This window comes from Hippopotamus amphibius, chromosome 12, assembly GCF_030028045.1.
Source record: "Hippopotamus amphibius kiboko isolate mHipAmp2 chromosome 12, mHipAmp2.hap2, whole genome shotgun sequence".
Classification (NCBI taxonomy): Eukaryota; Metazoa; Chordata; class Mammalia; order Artiodactyla; family Hippopotamidae; genus Hippopotamus; species Hippopotamus amphibius.
The window spans coordinates 75,109,419-75,131,066 of NC_080197.1; the positions used below are offsets into that span (position 1 = coordinate 75,109,419).

At 43.9% G+C, this 21,648-nt stretch overlaps 1 protein-coding gene and 1 pseudogene across 2 annotated transcripts; one reads left to right on the top strand and one right to left on the bottom strand.

The window, feature by feature from the left end:
• Positions 1–3,701: 3,701 nt before the first annotated feature.
• On the top strand, positions 3,702–5,723 carry LOC130834046 (cell division cycle-associated protein 7-like; annotated as a pseudogene).
• Positions 5,724–10,418: 4,695 nt separating this feature from the next.
• On the bottom strand, positions 10,419–20,910 carry C1S (complement C1s). Of its 2 annotated transcripts, none has more exons than XM_057703757.1 (12): positions 20,758–20,910; positions 19,717–19,845; positions 19,265–19,472; positions 18,892–19,069; positions 17,933–18,058; positions 17,266–17,465; positions 16,923–17,076; positions 16,303–16,418; positions 15,822–15,900; positions 14,281–14,409; positions 12,984–13,058; positions 10,419–11,641 (listed from the first exon to the last, which is right to left on the bottom strand). In XM_057703757.1, the coding sequence occupies exons 2-12, from the start codon at positions 19,737–19,739 to the stop codon at positions 10,842–10,844; spliced, it is 2,088 nt and encodes a 695-aa protein (XP_057559740.1). In that variant the 5' UTR covers positions 19,740–19,845; positions 20,758–20,910; the 3' UTR covers positions 10,419–10,841. The 2 variants fall into 2 exon arrangements, with proteins under 2 accessions (XP_057559740.1, XP_057559739.1); XM_057703756.1 differs by having other exon boundaries at positions 19,717–19,848.
• Between the last annotated feature and the right edge of the window lie 738 nt (positions 20,911–21,648).

Genomic DNA, 21,648 nt, shown 5'->3' on the forward strand with positions numbered 1-21,648 from the left:
GGCTCTCCGGCTCTAGAGTGCAGGCTCAGTAGTTGTGGCACACGGACTCAGTTGTTCCAAGGCATGTGGGATCTTCCCAGGCCAGGGACTGAACCCGTGTCCCCTGCATTGGCAGGTGGATTCTTAATCACTGTGCCACCAGCGAAGCCCCATTATATTATTTTTTTAATGTGCTGCTTGTAGATTTTTAAAAATATTTATTTACTTGGCTGTGCCAGGTCTTAGTAGCAGCGCGCAGGATCTTAGTTGCAGTATGCATGCAGGTCCTGTTCCCTGACCAGGGACTGAACTGGGCCCTCTGCATTGAGAGAGCAGAGTTTTGTTTTTTGTTTGTTTCTTTATTTATTCATTTATTTATTTATTTTATTGGCCGTGTTGGGTCTTTTTTGCTGTGCGCGGGCTTTTAGTTGCAGTGAGTGGGGGCTACGCTTCATTGTGGTGTGCAGGCTCCTCATTGCCGTGGCTTCTCTTGTTGTGGACCACGGGCTCTAGGCACATGGGCTTCAGTAGTTGCAGCACATGGGCTCAATAGTTGTGGCTCACGGGCTCTAAAGCGCAGGCTCAATAGTTGTGGCACACAGGCTTAGTTGCTCCACAGCATGTGGGATCTTCCTGGAGCAGGGATCGAACCCACGTCCCCTGCATTGGCAGGCAGATTCTTAACCACTGCACCACCTAGGAAGCCCAGGAGAAAAGAGTCTTAACCACTGGACCACCAAGGAAGTCCCAGATGATGTAATATTATATATAGTAAATCCTAAAGATTCCACACACACAAAAAAAAAAAAACCTGTTAGAACTAATAAATGAATTCAGTAGAGCTGTAGGATACAAAATCAATATACAAAAATCAGTTGTGTTTCTATACACTAACAATGAACTATCAGAAAGAGAAATTAGGGAAACAATTCCATTTACAAGAGCATTAGAAAGAATAAAATGGAACTTCCCTGGTGGTGCAGTGGTTAAGAATCCACCTGACAATGCAGGGGACATGGGTTCGATCCCTGGGTGGGGAAGATCCCAAATGCTAAGGAGCAACTAAGCCCGTGCACCACAACTACTGAGCCTGCACTCTATAGCCCATGCTCTGCAACAAGAAAATCCACCACACTGAGAAACCCGAGCACTGCAGCAAAGTGGAACAGCCCCCACTCGCCACAATGAGAGAAAGCCCACGTGCAGCAACAAAGACCCAACATAGCCAAAAATTAAGTAATTAATTAATTAATTTTTTAAAAAAAGAAAGAATAAAATGCTTAGGAATAATCTTAACCAAGAAGGTGAAAAATCTATATGTTGAAACCTATAAAACATTGATGAAAGAAAATGAAGACACAAATAAATAGAAAGCTATTCCATGCTTGCGGATTGAAAGAATTAATATTGTTAAAATGCCCATACTAAAAAAAAAGAAAAGAAAAAAAAGTCCATACTACCCAAAGACATGTATAGATTCAATACAATTCTTATCAAAATGCCAATGCCATTTTTCACACAAATAAAAAAAAAATCCTAAAATTTGTATGAAATCACAAAGACCCTGAATAGCCATAGCAATCTTGAAAGAAAAGAACAAAACTTGAGGCATCATACATCCTGATTTCAAACTATATTACAAACCTATAGTAATCAAAACAGTATGGAATTGGTATAAGAACAGACACATAGATCAATGGGACAGAATAGAGAACCCAGAAGTAAACCTATGCACATAAGGTCAATTAATTTTTGACAAAGTGCCAAACATATACAGTGGGGAAAGGATAGTCTTTTCAACAGATGACATTGGGAAAACAAACTGGATTTGCACATGTAAAAGAATGAAACTCTACCCCTATCTTACACCATACACAAAAATCAACTTTTTTTTTAAAGTCTTTAATCCTAAAGACTTGAAGGTAAGACCTAAAACCATAAAACTCCAGAAGAAAACATAGGGTTAAACTCCTTGACATTTGTCTTGGCAATGATTTTTTTTTTAATTCAACAGCAAAAGCAAAGGCAACAAAAGCGAAAATGAATAACTGGGACTACATCAAATGAAAAAGCTTCTGCTTAGCAAAGGAAACTGTCAACAAAATGAAAAGGCAACCTACATAATGGGAGAAAATATTTGCAAACCACCTATCTGACAAGAGGTTAATATCCAAAATAAACAAGGAATTCGTTTGACTCAATAGCAAAAAGGGATGTAACCCAATTAAAAAATGAGCAAAGGGCCTGAATAGGCATTTTCCAAAGAATACATACAATGGCCAACAGGCACACGAAAAAGTGCTCAGCATCATTAATAATCAGGGAGATAGAAATCAAAACCACAATGAGGGAATTCCCTGGTTTCCCAGTGGTTAGGACTCTGTGCTTTCATTGCTGAGGGTACAGGTTTGATCCTTGGTTAGAGAACTAAGATCCTGCCATGGCCAAAAAAAAAAAAAAACCCATGATGAAATATCACCTCACATCTGTTAGGATGGCTATTATCAAAAAGGCAAGAGATATCAAATGCTGGCAAGGATGTGGAGAAAAGGGAACACTTGTGCATTGTCTTTGAGAATGTAAATTGATACAACCACTATCTCCACTATGGAGATTTCTCGACAAATTAAATATAGAAGTACCATATGATCCAGTGATCCCACTTCTGGGTGTATATCCAAAAGAAATGAAACCATTATCTCAAAGACATATCTGTATTCCTGTGTTCATTGCAGCATTATTCACAATAGCCAAGGTGTGGAAACAACCTAAGTGTCGCTCAACAGATGAATGGATCAAGAAAACATAATGTGGGACTTCCTAGGTGGCGCAGTGGTTAAGAATCTGCCTGCCAATGCAAGGGACACGGGTTCGATCCCTGCCTCAGGAAGATCCCACATGCTTCAGAGCAACTAACCCTGTGCACCACAATTATTGAGCCCGTGTGCCCCAACTACTGAAGCCCACACACCTAGAGCCCATGCTCTGCAACAAGAGAAGCCACCACAATGAGGAGCCTGCTCATCTCAACTAGAGAAAGCCCTTGTGCAGTGATGAAGACCCAAAACAGCCAATAAAAATATTTAATTAATTAATTTAAAAAATATCTAGGCTATTCCTTATTAAGGAATGGCACCTGACTTGAAAGAAGGAAAGAAAGGAAGGAAGGAAAGGAAGGAAGGAAGGAAGGAAGGAAGGAAGGAAGGAAGGAAGGAGGGAAGGGAGGAAGGAAGGGAAAGAAGAAAGAAAGAGAAAGAAAGAAAGAGAGAAAGAGAGAAACCACAACTAAAAGGCCCCGTGTGTTGCAACTAAGACCTGGAGCAGCCAAATTAATTAATTAATTTTTTTTTTTTTTTAAAGTCAAGCTCATAGAATGAAAAGTAGAAAAGCGGTTATCTAGGGGCTTCCCTGCTGGCGCAGTGGTTAAGAATCTGCCTGCTAATGCAGGAGACACAGGTTCAAGCCCTGGTCCAGGAAGATCCCACATGCTGCGGAGCAACTAAACCCGTGTGCCGCAACTACTGAGCCCACGCGCCTAGAGCCCATGCTCCACAACAAAAGAAGCCTGCACACTGCAATGAAGAGTAGCACCCACTCTCCAAAACTATAGTAAGCTCACTTGCAGCAACAAAGACCCAATGCAGCCAATAAATAAAAATGTACAAATAAATAAGCAGATTTTAAAAAAAGAAAGAAAGAAAAGTGGTTACCCGGGGTGAGGCATGGAGGAAGTAGGGAGTGGTTGGTAAAAGGGTACAAACTTTCAGTTATAAGATAAATAAGGTCTGAGGATCTAATGTATAACATGATGACTATAATTGATAACAGTATGTTGTATAATTGAAATTTACTAAGAGTAGAACTTCAACGTTCTCACCATTAAATTTCAAGGTGAAATATGTGAGGTGAGAGATGTGTCAATTAACTTGACAGAGGAAATCCTTTCACAATATATGTGTATCAAATCATCACATTGTACACTTTAATTATATTACAATTTTATTCATCAACCATACCTCAATAAAGCTGAAAAGTAGCTGTCTCATATTTTTAATTTTTTTAGTATTTATTTATTTGACTGCATCAGGTCTTAGTTGCAGCACGCAGGATCTTCTTGGGGTGGGGGGGTTCAGTAGTTGCAGCATGCAGGTGCAACATGTGTGATCTTAATTCTCCCACCAGCAATAGAACCCAAGTTCCCTGCATTGGAAGGGGACTTAGACCCCAATCACTAGACCACCATGGAAGTCCCTCATTTTTAATTTTAAAAAAAGAACAGCTGCCCTTCCCCTGGGTTCTGAGCCCTACCCACCTGCCCTCAAGGCTGGGACTCCAGCTCCTGGGTGGTGAGATTGTGGCTCCAGCCTGCTCAGCTCTCCCCGCTCTGAGCCCGGGCCGCCAGCATGGACACTCGCCACGTGCTGAAAGAATGGCAGAGCAAAGCAGAACTTCAAGAAATTCAGATATGTGAAGTTGATTTCCATGGAAACCTCGTCATCCTCTGATGACAATTGTGACAGCTTTGCTTCTGATAATTTTGCAAACATGAAACCTGAATTTAGGTCAGATATCAGGGAAGAACTTGGCAAATGTTTTTTATGAGGACTCTGATGATGAATCTTTCTGCAGCTTTTCAGAAAGTGAGGTGCGAGATGTGCGCAAGACCATTGTGGATTTTTACAGAAACCAAGGTCAGGTGTCACTAACCAACTGGCCAGTATTTTTCATGCCAACTCTGATGACACATCATTTTGCAGTTTCTCAGATATGGAATGAGACTGGGGGCACATCGTGCGAGCTATAGGACCCGAAGTCAGTGCACCTCTCCTGGTGGCTATACGGTTTCCAACTCGAAACACCGTGGGAGCAGCCAACAAAAGAGCAGCGCCCCCCAAAACCTCAGAGAATTCCATGGCCGATTCCAATTGTGATTCAGAAGACGAAACTGGCATGAATTTTTTGGAGAAAAGGGCTTTAAATTTAAAGCAAAACAAAGCAATGCTTGCAAAACTAATGTCAGAATTAGAAATCTTCCCTGACTCCTTTCCTGGAAGGTGTTCCCTTCTAGGCCCCAGTGCACATCCAAAGACACCCTGAAGGCGCACATTCCCAGGTGTAGCCTGCAGGAGAAATCCTGAGCAGAGAGCCCATCCTCTCACCAGGTCAAGGTCCCAGGTCCTTGGATTACACAGCACCCTGCCCTCAGAGGGGGGGGAGGGGAGAGAGGGGGATGGGGGGGGAGGATAAGTACATGTTGGTGAGAAAGATGAAGCCCATGGCCTATCACATGAATGAAGATGACATTCCCTGAAGTCGTCGCTCCAGAGCCATAACCCTTCCCCATACAATTCGTCTGGTGGACAAAATCACTTAGGAAGAATTGGACATCTGCAACAACTCTCGAGAGAAGATCTATAACCATTAATTGGGACTGACTTATCAGTGCAGCCAGAAAACTATGGTTACCAAGACAAACTGCAGAAACCCAGAGTGCTGGGGCGTTTGAGGCCAGTTCTGCGGTCCCTGCCTTCGAAACCGTTTAGGGTGAAGAAGTCAGGGATGCTCTGCTAGACCTAAACGGGCACTGCCCAACGTGTTGCAGGATCTGCAACTGCAGCTTCTGTCAGCAGCGAGACAGGCGGTGTACGACCGGGATGCTCGTGTACTTAGCCAAGTGCCATGGCTATGGGAGCATGCATGCTTACTTGAAAAGTCTAAAATAGGAGTTTGAAGTGCAAGCATGATCATTGGAAGACCCGCTACCTGCCTTCAGCTTCGCAAACCTTCCTTGTTAAAGTTTTCCATTTTGTCACATGATTTATTGAAACCCGAGTTAAGAATTCTGATAATGGGTCTGTCTTACAAGCAAATCAAGTTAATATCATTAGACACACACGCGTTTCTGAGCATCACAGAGATATAGTGCCAGCTACACTGTGTCCTCCTGCAGTTTCTCCTTGGCTTTTCCCCCAAAATTTACCCCATGCCATCCCCTTCTTGTTTCCAGTGCATCTCTTCCATCACTTAGTTTTGGAATCCTCTTTGAATGACAGTTTTATGAAAGCATGCTTGATTTAATTGGTGTTGAAATAGCCCTGGAATCTACCATAAAACCAAGCACTTAGAAATGCAGTAGTAGTATTAACTACATCTATCAAATACCAGAGACCAGCCCTCTAACTTGCTTATATAAAAACACTGGGTCTCAATTCACAAATGGGTGGACGACATAAATAGGCATTTCTCCAAAGAAGACATGCAGATTGCTAACAAACACATAAAAAGATGCTCAACATCACTTATCATTAGAGAAATGCAAGTCAAAGCCACAGTGAGGTATCACCTCACACCAGTTAGAATAGCCACCATCAAAACATCTAGAAACTATAAATGTTGGAGAGGGTGTGGAGAAAAGGGAATTCTCCTGCACTGTTGGTGGGAATGTAAGTTGGTACAGCCACTACAGAAAACAGTTTGGAAGTTCCCTAAAAAATTAAAAATGGAACTACCATATGACCCAGTAATCCCACTACTGGGCATATACCTAGAGAAAACCATAATCCAAAAAGAAACATGTACCATAATGTTCATTGCAGCACTATTTATAATAGCCAGGACATGGAAGCAACCTAAATGCCCATCAACAGATGAATGGATAAAGAAGATGTGGCACATATATACAATGGAATATTACTCAGCCATAAAAAGGAATGAAATGCAGCTATATGTAATGAGGTGGTTGGACCTAGAGACTATCACACAGAGCGAAGTAAGCCAGAAAGAGAAAAACAAATACCATATGCTAATTCATATATATGGAATCTAAAAAAATGGTACTGATGAATTCAGTGACAGGGCAAGAATAAAGATGCAGATGTAGAGAATGGACTTGAGGACATGGGGCTGGGGGTAGGGGGCAAAGGGGAAGCTGGGACAAAGTCAGGGAGTAGGATAGACATAGATACACTACCAAATGTAAAACAGATAGCTAGTGGGAAGTTGGTGTATAGCAAAGGGAGATCAATTTGATGCTGGGTGATGACTTAGAGGGCTGGGATAGGAAGGGTGGGAAAGAGTCTCTGGAGGGAGGGGACATGGGGATATATATATAAATACAGCTGATTCACTTTGGTGTACCTCAAAAACTGGTACAAGAGTGTAAAGCAATTATATTCCAATAAAGAGCTTAAAAAAAAATACTGGATCTGATTTAGTGTTTGTTGACGTTTTTAACAGAATCAAGGCACAAAAGTCCATGTGGAAAAATTAGGTGATATTGACAAGTGGAGTATATGACGGTGGAGGCCTTTCAAGAGAATATTCCGTGTACTGTGCTTTTTATTCAAGGTGTCACAGTTGAGGCTTAGTTGCTGCTGACTTCTTCCACCAAGTGCATCTGGCCCTCAGGGTCACGACCCAAAGTTTCAAGGGCAGTGCTACACTTAAAATCATTGTAGAAAAGCCATCCTGAGGAATTGGGACAGGGAGGCTTCAGGAATAGGCCGATTTGAATTCACAGAATAAAACTTCAGGATAATTGTAGTTTGCCAAGTTAATTTCAGTTCATATCATAAGATACTTCAAATAAATTCTTGATTATGTTGCATGGAAATTGAAAAAAAAATGAACAGCTATGCAGAGTATAGGAAGTCACATTTTTACAGAATACTTTTCTGATTCTAGAAATCATAGTAAAAGCAACTTTAGAGAATCCCAAAATCCTTCAGGCCCCTTCTGGGTTAGTCCAGTTTCAATCAGGGTCCTTCCCATAAAGTCCTTTTGGCCTCTGGGCTCCACTTTTTCCCCTGGCATGAGGAGCTGATCCACCAGTCCATTTCCTTCTGACCAAAGAAATGTGACAATTCACCTGCTTTTTTTTTTTTTTTAATTTATTTACTTATTTTTTTTGGCCGCATTGTCTTCGTTGCTGCACACGGGCTTTCTCTAGTTTCGGGGAGCAGGGATTACTCTTTGTTGCGGTGCAAGGGCTTCTCATTGTGGTGGCTTCTCTTGTTGCAGAGCACAGGCTCTAGGTGCACAGGCTTCAGTAGTTGTGGCACGTGGGCTCAGTCGTTGTGGCTCCAGGGCTGTGGAGTGCAGGCTCAGTAGTTGTGTTGCATGGGCTCAGTTGCTCCTCCACATGTGCGATCTTCCCGGATCAGGGATCAAACCTATGTCCCCTGCATTGACAGGCAGATTCTTAACCACTGCACCACCAGGGAAGTCCCTCACCTGCTTTTCCAAAAGTTAAGTCTTTTCCTGAGTTTCAGGTGAAGCACACACGTTATTCCCACACAACCTGCAAGGCCATACTATTGATGTCTTTTAAGCCACAATGAATGATTTTCTAGCCTTTCTAGGTCTTGGTGATGAGCCCTTCCCAGCTCTGAAGTTTCTGATGATGATTCACATAAAACCCCTCTCTGCCCCTCACCCAGGGAAATGATCTGGTAGTACAGCTAACAAGAGAGAAAGAAAAAGAAAGAAAGAAAGAGAAAGAAAGAAAGAAAGAAAGAAAGAAAGAAAGAAAGAAAGAAAGAAAGAAAGAAAGAAAGAAAGAAAGAAAGAAAGAAAGAAGGAAGGAAGGAAGGAAGGAAGGAAGGAAGGAAGGAAGGAAGGAAGGAAGGAAGGAAGGAAAGAAAGAAAGAAAGAAAGAAAGAAAGAAAGAAAGAAAGAAAGAAAGAAAGAAAGAAAGAAAGAAAGAAAGAAAGAAAGAAAGAAAAAGGAAGGAAGAAGGGAGGGAGGGAAGGAAGGAAGGAAGGAAGGAAGGGGAAAAAAAATCCTACTGTTCAAGGCAGCAGCGACAAGCGAATCCTTCCACCAATAAATACCTTGGCGCATCAGTGAGGGCACAACTCAGACTGAAGATTCTCTCTGGCAGGGATAGACTTCCTTTTTCTGTTATTTGTCAGATTCCAGGTTAATTTTTTTTCTATTCCTCCAGTTATTAAAAGGAAGGAAAACTTCTACATCATGAGCATGTTTCTTAAACTTAATATTTTTCCAGTTCTTTTTTTTTCTAGATTTTTTCTAGAGGAATCACCTTCTCCTTCCCGGAATACTGTAGTCAAGGGCATACTGTCGACTCCCTGACACATGTAACCACAGGCAGGTGGGGGAAGGTAGTTGGCAGGTGTATGGTTAAGAGGTAAAGTAAATGCTGCTTGGTTGCTATGACACTCGATCTTTCCAGAAGTTTCCTATTGTAATTCCCCTTCGGCTCTTCAGACCTTTCGACTAGAGTTCTGGTTACATCATCATGTGTTAATCCAGTCTAAGGTCAGCTGTTGAATTTAGCCCTTTGGGTCCGTGGAAGATCAAAGTCCTTTCTTGATGGGCCACAAATACACCCCTTTTGGCTTCCGATAAAAAATGTTCTCCTGAAAGTCACGTGTCACATCAAATAGACCAGAGTGTCCCTGAACTCTTAACCTCAGGCCATGGCTTTCGTAAGACACCTTGTTAGGGCAATGGCCACCCTAAGGCAGCTCTCCTGTTCTCAGTTTAAAAATTACTAATCTCTGCATAGAAAACAAACTTATGGTTACCAAAGGGGGAAGAGGGGGAGGGATAAATTAGGAGTCTGGGGTTAGCAGATTCCAAACTACTCTATATAAAATAGATATTTTTAATGGTCCCATTATAGAGCACATGAAATTATTCAATATCCTGTAATAAACCATAATGAAAAAATATGAAAAACTATATACATATGTATATATACATATGTACAGAGTCACTTTGCTGTACACCAGAAACTAACACAACATTGTAAATCAGATATACTTCAATTTTAAAAAATGCCAGCCTCTATTGTCTGGTCCTTTTTCATCACTAATCATTTTGTGGGGATGAGGAATTTGTTTGTTTGCTTGTTTGCTTTTTGATCCTTGGAAAAAAGTAGAAAGGAGTCTTTGGGTCCCTCCTCACCAGGATGAGCTATAACATCTCAGTGCAAAGTTCAATCCCGAGAAGACATTGTTGCCTGACTGAAAAACTAACCAAAACCACCAGGAAAGCAGATGAGAACACGCTGAATTTCTTTTGTTTTTCTTTTTCATTGAGTCATAATCCTGTATTATACAAATGCACGCTAAAGAAAAATTTATTTTCAGAAGACGTGTTGAAACAATTTATACCTCAAAAATTTAAAGATCTTAAACAGCCAATCCTAACTGTTGTATGTGGACGTCTGAGTGAGGTTCAGGTATGTTTGTTGAACTTCAAAAGCAGACAATGGTACCTCGTGTTGAAGTTATGCTAATCCACAATACTCAGTAAATGTCAATCGGAAGAGAGGAGAGAAGCTGAGTTCCCTCTTTTCGTGACAATTACATGTTAGCTGCTAGGGGCCTGAATTTCCAGGACGCAGCAGCCCATCCCACTCCCTTTCGATGGTGCTGAGGTCTTGATGTGGAATAAGACACGTCCACCAGAACTGGGTTATAAACGTGCTTTATTACAAGTGGATAGTAGACACTGAGAATGAAAATCTTCGAACAGGTAAAGGGGAAACAAAAATCAAGACTATGTCCTACAACGAATTTCAGAGTCAGAAACAGGAGGCAATCGTCAAGACAGAGGGCTCCCAGTGGAAGAGTACAAGGTAAGCATCCCTTCCCACACTGGTACCCACAGGACAGATTCAGGGCAGAGGACCCCACGGACTCCAGCTACACTGAATGACCCACACCACGACATGATCAAACCCTACCTCCGACTAGGTATCCCAACGATCAAGTTCTAGTTAAATCATACTCCCCAGTCTTCTCTCCATCATGGTAAAATAATGGGATTATTGTGAGAAAGAGAAAGCAACAGATGGGTCACAGCCCTTAGAGAGGCTGGTGGGACCTGTATGGTTAGTCTACACTGGGGGCACTATTTTCCTGCATCGTTTTCATGATCCAGTCAATATAGTTCTTGACATTCGTGTAGATCCCATAGGTCCCACACTGGGGGCCCCAGGACACCAAGCCAGCAACATAGAATTTGGGGTTCTCTTCCTTAGGGACCTGTAGAGCAAAGGCTCCACCACTGTCCCCTTCACAGCTATCAACACCCTTCTCACCTCCAGCACAGATCATGTTCTTAGTGAAATCAAAGGAATTTATATCTACTCCAGGATTTAGCCCCTTCACCTCCCGGCACTTTTTTAAGGGAGCGACAGGTAACTTTGCCCCTCTGAGGTTAACAACATGATCTCTCTTATTTGTTCGGCCCCAGCCTGAGATCAGTCCCAGTTTTCCCTCTGAGGGGTTGTATTCTGAAGAGGTGCCTGGCAGGCAGATAGGGGAGACTCTGGGTCCCATTTTCACTGGGTCTTTCAGCCGCACCAGAGCAATGTCATTGTCAAAATTCTTCCGTGTTTCCGAGGCATCCAGGATCTTCCAACTTGGATGAATAAACACACTCTCAGTAGTGAGCATCTGGGCATTTGTCAGTTGTGAGGTGACCACGGAGGTGGATCCAACATACATCACCGGGTCACGGTTTCCCTCCACGACGTGGGCAGCTGTCAGCACCCAGTACTCGTCAATGAGAGCCCCACCGGCCCGTGGGTTCAAGAAGAAGACTTGCCAGGGGAAATTTTCAATCTTTGCAGGGGAGCCTCCAAATATCCTCTGTTTTCCTAAAAAGGGCTCACCAGGGACACCACAGACTAGGAAGGAAAAAAAACAAGATGGGGAGGGAGCAGGGTAGATTGCTGGCCTCCTGCAAATCCTCCAACCCCTACTGGGCTTCAGTGTTCTCAGCATAACATAGCCAACCTTGTATTTGATCAACTTTCTCAGTGTCTGGCTCATACTGAACTTGCCTAAGCACCAAACATCCCACTTTGCAGGTACCAAAAGCAGGCTTGTGGGAGAGACTGGTTAAACTGAGGCCATGTGTGAATTACTGAACCCAAAAGAGCCTCACGCTATGGACAGCCTAACTCACAGCCCCACCAGAGGCACACTTCAGCCCAGGCCCGGCACATGGGGCCCGGAGCCCACCTGAGAGCCAGAGCTGGGAAACCCTATCCTCATACAGGTGGTAGGGGAGGCGAGCATCCCACCTTCCTCTGATGCCCAGATCAAACACTTTTCCCCTTCTTTACTCAACTCCTAATTGCAGATGAGTCCCTCCTAACCCATGGAAGTAGGACAAAGAAATGGTTCTCTTTTTCCATATTTCTTCTCATCCTCTGTGGACTAGATCCAGGTTTGATCGCTTTGCCATTATCTGATATAACTAAAATGGAATTTTACTTCAGATAAAGTTGGCTTACCCAAATCCCTCACTAGTCAGCCTGAATGGACTCTGAGTTGAGCATAACGGACAGAGCTGGATTCACAGCCTACCCCTGCCCCTCCCTCACTTCGTGAACTTGCACTGAATTCACTGAACTATAAAACGGGACCGATAACACCTACCCCAAAGGGTTGTTGTAAAGACTTGATTGAATGAGATAATAAATGCAATTAATTTGCTCAGTGCCTAACTCTCAATCACACTGTTGTTACTACGAGGATCATTGTTATTATTCTGGCTTTGTCTGGGAGCCTTTACTCAACCCTGATCTCTATGCAACCCCTTATTCCTTTTATTCCTCTGTATCTTGTTGCCAGATAGACTTTTAATATAATAACTAGGCTATTCGACTAGTCTTGTTTCTGAGTGTTGATTCCTCACTCTCTTATCTCAGGCCCTGTTTTTAGCAATCCTAGATCCTCTTACTACACCTACATTACCAAACCTAACCAGCCCAGACTCTGACACCAACGGTCACAGGCTGACTTTTCTCTTTCCCATCAGTCGGCCTGACAGTGCAGTTGATGAGTTCCCCGAGGCCCTGTCAGGTCCACGGCCCAGCTTTGTCTCCACCTCACTGAGCTAGACTCTAGCAGGCACAGACTGTCAAGTCCCTTCCCAAGAGGATTAGAGGTACTTTTAGGAGGTGAGCCCCGTGCACCTGCACCTGTGGCTGTGCTCTCTACCCAAGCCTGAGCCCTGCTTACCTGGAACACATTTTGGCAGCTCTGTACCCAGCAGCTCGTTCACCCAGCTCCCATTGCCAGCACAGCGATACTCCTCTGGAACAGAACAAGGGACAAGGGACACACTCACCACCACATCTTCACCACCACATCTTCTCACTTCCATCCCACCCTTTCATTCAGTGCCTCAGTGCCTCTGGCATACGAGGAGGCGAGCAGATCAAACCACCTAGAAAAGAATCTTGAGAACACCCTCCAAACAATCCCTCTGCCCCTATCCTGCCAAGGGAGGTGAAGGAAAAGTCTCCAAATCAGAAAGAAGACGATTATGGTAGAGGCTAGGAAAGTGCTTCAAGTGGGAAATTAAATTAAAAGCAATGGGGAGGGTTGGAGGGGGGTGAACTGGGAGATTGGGATACCAAATTGTACACTCGAAATATATGCAGTTTATTGTAAAAAATAAAAAAAATTAAAAATTAAAAAAATTAAAAAATTAAAAATAAAAGCAATGAAGTGGGACATATTGTGAGCCACCCGTCCCTTCATCCAACACCACCAAGGCCTCTCTATCAAGAAAATCAGGTGTCAGGGACTTCCCTGGTGGTGCAGTGGTTAAGAATCAACCTGCCAATGCAGGGGACGTGGGTTCAAGCCCTGGTCCAGGAAGATCCCACATGCAGAGGAGCAACTAAGCCCATGTGCCACAACTACTGACTCTGCGCTCTAGAGCCTACGTCCCACAACTACGGAAGCCTGTGAACGTAGAGTCTATGCTCCACAGCAAGAGAAGGCACCGCACTGAGAAGCCCATACACCTCAACGAAGACCCAACACAGCAATAAAAAAAAAAAAGAAAAGAAATGATGTTTAAAGAAAGAAAGTCATAGTGACTTGAAGCTGGAAGCGTTATGCCTGTAATAGTTGGTCAGGGGAATTCCCTGGTGGTCCAGTGGTTAAGACTCCCTGCTTCCACTGCAGGTCTCACAGGTTTGATCCCTGGTCGGAAAACTAAGATCCCACATGCTGTGTGATGCAGCACCCCACTCCCCAAAAAAATAGTTGGCCCAAAGCTGAATGACCACATAAAAATGTATATTGTAGGGGGATTTCCTGCAGTGTCCTGAAACTGTGACTCTCTGAGGATGACCCTTTAGAACCTATGCTGCCCCATGTGCAGCACAGGTTAGACTAAACCAAGAGGATGAACAAAGACCAGCCCATCTCCTTCTTCTCTCCAAACTCTCTCCCACCCAGAAAGATTGTGCTATTCACCCTCCAACACTCTTTCTTCCTCTTTCCTTTAGTTGAAAAAACTTACCGCTTCCTTCACTCTCCATGTAGTAATATGGCTTCTCACAAGCGTAGCGAGTGACAGAACCAAAGAGAGTATTTTCTGGCTCTTGGACTGTACCATGCCGAATGGGTTCGGGAGCACCACAGTTCACAGCTACAAGAGGAAGGCAAGATAGAGACGGTCAGGAGAGCCACGTCCTCCCAGGAGGAGTCATTGGGCCAGTCCATCCTCCCCGCCATGTTCCTCACTCCTTCCCCACCCCCCACATCCATAAGCACACCTGGGATAACTCCCCCCACATGAGCCTGTCTGTGGCCATGCTCTCTAACTGGCACCCCTCGACGCCCCAGCCCACTGAGTCCTGCCAGGTTAGATAGCCCCTTGAAATTTACAAGGTTGAACCTGGTTCTCAGTGGTTAGTGAGGCCTCTGCAGGAATGGACCCGATATGATGCTATCAACTCTACCAATCTCATAGCCCCTTTCTGTGGAAGAAACCTGCTAGTCTGGCTGGCCTGGAATCAGATCAGAGCTGGGACTCCATGACTGACTTCCCTTCAAAAACTCAGTCCACTCTCTCAGAAGCCTAAGAGGGAACCATGCGTTTGAATCTTTTTCTTTTTTCTTTTTAAGCTCTTTATTGGAATATAATTGCTTTACACTTTTGTACCAGCTTTTGAGGTACACCAAAGTGAATCAGCTGTATTTATACATCTATTCCCATATCCCCTCCCTCCTGCGACTCCCTCCCACCCTCCCTGTCCTGGCCCTCTAAGGCATCACCCATCATCCAGTTGAGCTCCCTTTGTTATACAGCAACTTCCCACTAGCTATCTATTTTACAGTTGGTAGTATATATATGTCTATGCTACTCTCTCACTTCATCCCAGCTTCCCCTTCACCCCCCGCCCCCCCAACCCCGTGTCCTCCAGTCCATTCTCTGCATCTGCATCCTTATTCTTGTCCTTTCACTGGGTTCATCAGTACCATTTTTTTCTTTTAGATTCCATATATATGAGTTAGCATACAGTATTTGTTTTTCTCTTTCTGGCTTACTTCACTCTGTATGACAGACTCTAGGTCTATCCACCTCATTACATATAGCTCCATCTCATTCCTTTTTACGGCTGAGCAATATTCCATTGTGTATATGTGCCACATCTTCTTTATCCATTCATCTGTTGATGGGCATTTAGGTTGCTTCCGTGTCCTGGCTATTGTAAATAGTGCTGCAATGAACATTATGGTGCATATTTCTTTTTGGATTATGGCCTTCTAAGCCCAGTAGTGGGATTACTGGGTCATATGGTAGTTCCATTTTTAGTTTTTTAAGGAACTTCCAAACTGTTTTCCATTGTGGCTGTACCAACTTACATTCCCACCAACAGTGCAGGAGAATTCCCTTTTCTCCACACCCTCTCCAACATTTATAGTTTCTAGATGTTTTGATGATGGCTATTCTAACTGGTGTGAGGTGATACCCCAATGCATTTGTACCAATGCTCTAATCTTTCCATTCCCTTTGGGAAGAAAAAAAAAAGAGTTCCATTTCAAAGAGGTACATACGTTGACACCGCAGTCTGGAATTACTCCACTTTCCATTGCTTTGGCAAGTAGAATAGAAAGATGTCGAGCCAACATTTCCCTGGACAATAATAAATGTTGCCATTAATTTATAAGGAGAGATATAGGGAATCAAAATCCAGAAATGGAATCAATCTCTGGCCTTGGATCAATGAGGAGTCCTCACCTGAAGAAGCTTGGGGACATCTTAGCAGAATGACCCAGAGCACTTAGGAGTTGGGGTTAAAAGACAACTTTGCCCCAGCAGCCCCCCTTCCCCAGGAAGACTGAAGCCAAAAAGGGAAAGTCAAGCTGTCCAAGGATCCTCATGACTGACAAGGAAAAACTAAAGATCCTGAGTGGTTCTCTTTATGGAGAAGGTGTTAGTCCTTGCTCGAACAAGGACATTCAGTAAACAATTAGACAATTCCAGTACACTCATCATGACCTAGGGACCAGAGAGGAGCCTCTAACAGTGCTTTACCTGTACAACTTCAAACCCATCCAAACAGGTTATCTTCACCACATCCTTGAATACATATTTTGCTCTATTAGGCTCCCAAAAAGCATTGGCGCTGACTTCTTTAGGACAAGGGATTGCTTGAAAAGGATAGGAAAAAAAATTTACCAAATAGTTGGAGAATCTCTGTTACATTTACATCATTCTCACACTTTCTACAGTTGTTTAGTCACCCTCAATCCTGGCGCTTAGCATTCCAATACAGAGGTGTCAAAAATAATATGGCAGGGAATTCCCTGGCGGTCTGGTGGTCGAGACTCAGCGTTTTCACTGCCAAGGGCACCGGTTCCACCCCTGGTTGGGAAACTAAGGTCCCACAAGCCATGTGGCGTGGCGAAAAAAATTATTAAGTAATTAATATGGCATTACCAACTAACCATCTCCAAGCTGTCTGCACTCACAAGTCCAATTGAAGGATTCCTAGAAGTTGAGGCATTTCTAGCAACCACTGACAGGTTTAGTTCCTGCTGAGCAAGTGGAGTATTCTCAGGATACCTAGCCATACAACACTCTACCTGTTTCGATTTTACATTGTGCAAGGACTTTGGTACCACCAACCAAAGGGCAACTTCTAGGTTACTCACGATCTCCATGGTAACGAAATTTCCATCCTTTTTTTTGCTCTGAACCATCGGTTTGGAAGATGATATTGAGAGCATTACTCTTGGTTTCAATAGTCAGTGGACCAGGGAATCCATTACCACAGTAAGGACCAAAATGCTCATTTCCTGAAACAAACTGAAGAGAAACAAAATGACAAAGTCATAAGAGAGAAAGAACTAAAAGAAAAAGATAAAATGGAAGGAACAAAAGTAAAATAAAATAAGAAGAGGGAAAAAGAAAAGAAGGGGCAGAAAGCTAGATAATTTGTCTTCAAGGAGAAATCTCTCTGTGTGAGTTGGGAGAAAATGTCATCATGTCACGCACAATTAAACTGTCAGGGCACTGGCCCTGCGAATCAGCTGGTTCCACATCAAAATCTTCTTTCCGCATTGTCACCACCACTCGGAACCCCTCCTCCAACAGGATCTGATAGTCACACCTTGAGTTCTCTGGGTACAGACTGGGGTAATTGGGACTTGTGATCTCCCCAATCAGTGTGGTGAATACATCCCCACTGCAATTGACTAAGGGAGAAAAAGAAAAAAGGAGAATCAAACACAGTGTCAAGCAAAGGAGTTCCTGCCTTTTTCTATAATACTTCTCATGAACTGACAGTCCTGACTGAAGCCCACATGCCACAGTTTCACACCCAATACATATCAGCAGAGATATCCAATACCTATTGGATTTCCATCACATTGCTTACGACAGAGCCTTTCATGGTTATGAAGAGCCCCAGGCTGACTCTTCACAGGCACCTGTCACTCTTCTCCAATTAATTAATTTGACCCTGCAGGCTTGTCTTCCTCCACTCTTGTGGCTCCCTCTTAGTAACTAAAAATAGATACCAAGTAATAGATGGGCAACTAAAAATAGATGCTATGTCAAGGCTGAGGCTAATCAAAATTGAAAGGGTAGATAAACCCCTTACTGAAGCCTCAAGCCATTCCAAATCCCAGGGAACACATGCCCCTCTTGATGTCAAGCTCACCTCCACAATTCTTCATATCATCATGGAGGAAGTATTCTGGGGGGCAGGAGCAGAAGTAACCACCAAGGAAGTTGTTGCAGAAGTGGCTGCAAGGGGCATGTACAAAGTCTGTGCACTCATTTATATCTACAAAGAGTAGAGAAAGATTGAGGTCAAGGACAAAGACCTAGAAGAAAGAATGAGGTTAAGCCCCACACTGCAAGGGTAAGAAAAGTAGGAAGGGTCTGTTGCTTAAAGGCATTCAGTGAATCACATTTCAGGATGGTATTATTCTATATTACTCTCGTGAAATAGGATTCCAGAGTTGTGCTGTACCATTGCACGGCTATAGAGGAGCTCTCAGTGCCAGAAACCCTTGACCTTTCTCACAAACAGAGTATTTCAGCTCCAGACAACACTTTGCAAGCTTAATATGTCTCCTACAGGAAGGAACAATTAGTTCATGTATTATATTATACGATGTTGGCACTTCTGTCACATCTAAAGAATACTTTGGCTTTATGAAATGTCCTAACTTCATTTTACCCTGGAGATAGGTGGAGACACACAGAATTTGAAAGTTTGTTTGTCAGATGTTAAATGGGTTTGAATACCATACATTCCCTGTGTGTTTTGGCAAGTTATTTAACTTCCTTAGTCCTTACTTTCCCTATCTTTAAGTAGAGATAATAACACCTACTTTCAGAATTGAGGTGAAGATTAAACTAATATAGGTAAAGATCTTAACGCAGTGCCCAGTTCATAGTGGTTCTCAGCAAATTACTATCTGTTTTTATCTTCAACATCTTCACCACCAAGATACAATTATGTGTTTGAATTTCACAAAGGCAATTCATGGAGGGATCCAAGCCAAGTCAACACTTCATAAGAGTTATAAACAGAACCTTCACTCCCTGCATTGCTCAACGTTTGTCCAGCTTCCAATCATGTGGCTGGATCACAGCAGGGGTGAGCCTTACCTACAGCAACATAGTACGCAGCAAACCCAGTGAAACGCTCTTCATTGGAGAAGTCCGACCTGAAGATCACCTGGAGTTTATTATATGGCACATGGAACTCTTCCACCACTGGGGAGTTGGGACTCTTGCTGGTCCTCTTTCCACAGAGTTTCCCTTCTTCAAGGTCACCTGACATTATCTAAGAGAAGAGTCAAAAGAAGCTTGGAAAGGGTAATATTTTGGTATGGAAATCAGAGAAAAAGGGACAGAGAGACTAGACTATTTCCCACCTTAGGACTGTGAGCCCAGCTCACTGTATGCTTGTGGCACCCCCTCCTGCATCCTCTCAGTCCACCACCCCAGCCCCATCCTTTACATGCTTATTACAATATACCTGCACTGAGTCATACGCGCAGTTCTCGGACAGCTCTATGTCCAGGTGGGTGAAATAAAGGTGGATCCCGTACCCTTCAGGAACTTCTATATCCCAAGACTTCTCTACCTCATTGGGATATGCCTGAGGATAGTTGGGGGACAGGATTTCCCCATACATAGTAGGCTCGGCATAAACCCATGCCAAAAGGGAAAACAAGACAATGCACCTGAAAAAAGAAAAAAAGAATATGGAGAGGTGGGTGACCGGGGTGGGGGGGGGGCAGCGGACTAGTGCAGGGAGAAGGGACTGGAAAGGCGAAGGGCTCCAGCACATGGAGAAGAATCTTGGGTTGGAATGAAGCGAAAAGGCCTAGGTCAAAGCAAAACCCAGGCTTCAGATCTGAGCTGTTTTCTTGAGAAGGTGAAGGGGATGGGGTCCAGGTACATCTCCGTAGACCCGTGATCACTCACCACATCTCTGGCAATTTGTCCATCCCTGGTGAGCAGCTCGTCTCTAGGTCCTGGCTCTCTGTACCTCTGGACTTTGGAGCTAAAGGGGTGGCAGGCCTGGCTGTATTTATCTAACAAACACACTGGCACCTGCTTGGGGGGTAAGGGGTCAGTGTCACCTTGGTAAGAATAACACAGAGCTTCAACAGAGCCGTATCATTAATCATCACCTTACAGCACCCATCCTCTCTCACTCGCCCTGGTTCTAGACTGAAACTACATCTTATCCTTCTCACATGGCTTCTCAGGCCCTTCTCTCAGTTTTTCTCTAAATTAGTGAGTACATTCTCCCAGTTTTCTGCCTCCTCTGTCTCCTCCCTAACCCTCAACCCCTGCCCTAGCCCCCACTCTGTCAATCTCTCTCTGCCCTAACAGAACAATATCCCCATTTCGACTCAGGATTTCAGGAGTCTTTCTCCATTATGACCATCCAGCTAGGACATGTCTCCCTCCTCTTTTGACAATGGTCCCCCTCATCACTTTGAACCAGCTCTCTTGCCTGCATATTATTGCATGTTTTTCTCTTGATGTTCCCAATGACCGCTGATGGAGGAATGAGCTTCTTTCCCCAGGGAAAGGCAGTGACCTTGAGAGAAGTGGTCTGAGACAGGGTTGGGTGTAGAAGGAGGAAAGGGGCAGCTGAATGACAAACATAAAAGGAAAGGAAAGGAAATGTCTTCCCTCCACTTCCTACCTTAATTTTCCAGTTCTTGTTTTTTTTTTGTTGTTGTTATTTTTCCTATACTAAAAAGACAAGGCATCTCCCCATAGTTCCTAGAAAAGTCTTGCTAAATATGTTTCTAACCCTGAAAACGGTGGTAGGTGGTGGGCTGACATGGGGGTGGATATGGTCAACCTAAGAGAAATAAGTGGTCTATATTCTCCCTTCTTTGGGTTCTGCTCTTCCAGCCCTCCATCTTTGCCCAAAGCCTTCCTATGTAAAGTTTTCTGCCTTCCTTTTTCCTCCATCAAAGCTCTGATCTTCAAGTTTAAGGTTTTTACCTTCAGAAGCTGATGGGAGCAACTGGGTCAGTCCCGTCTCTCTTGCCAGTGGGCATGCCAGGTGACCCTGTCGGCTCCCAGGAAGAGCAGCACAGGGCCTGGGCGCTCCCTCTGCAGGAACCTCCGCCGGCCTCCCTGTCCTGGTTCCGTTCCTGTGATTCTCTACCCCAGTGTGCATGTCTGAAATTCCCTGATCCAAACAAAGAGGGGGCTGGGAGACCATGACTTAGGGAGGTGGAACTCAGCCTCGGTCTTGGAGCTCCCTCTGCTTTTGAAACAAGAACTGCGTACTTCTCTCAGGCCTGAGATTCCTCTATCCCGGGCTACAGGGGGAGAAAGGAGGGATAGGGGAATTTCACCGATTGCTTAATGCTCTTTTTTAGCCAAAGGGTGTGTTGCAGCGTTTTCGGGGAAGTCAGGTGATTTGTGGGAAAAGGAGGAAATTGATGCTGTAGGGAATAGCCAAACCCAGAAAGTCCAGCCCTCCAACTGCGTACAAATCACGAATTAAGGGAGAAGAGTCATCAGAAATGCAGGTCCTCTCTGCCTTTAAAGCAAATGTACTGGTTGGATAATGACTTATGCCTAGACCCCAGCTGGTGTGAGATGGTGCTTTTTCCTCTTCCTAAAATCCCCTCCACGTCTCCACACGTCTAAATTATATCCACCCATCCACCTGCAGTTCAGATACAATCCAGGGTCCTTTATCCATAACCCTTGGGTCCAGATATGCTTCAAAATTCAGCATTGTATGGGTTTTTTAAAGACAGTGCAGGGAATTCCCTGGTGGTCCAGTGGTTTCACAGACTCTGTGCTCTCACTGCGCAAGGTCCAGGTTTGATCCCTGGTTGAGGAACTAAGTGCCCACAAGCTGCGCAACATGGTCAAAAA

Coding starts and splice junctions, on each gene's coding strand:
- C1S (XM_057703757.1), bottom strand. CDS start 19,739: ATGGACAAATTGCCAGAGATGTG. Junction 18,059..18,891: donor TGCGTACTATGTTGCTGTAG/GTAAGGCTCACC, acceptor TACTCTTTGTAG/ATATAAATGAGTGCACAGAC. Junction 13,059..14,280: donor CATGGAGAGTGAAGGAAGCG/GTAAGTTTTTTC, acceptor GTTCTGTTCCAG/AGGAGTATCGCTGTGCTGGC.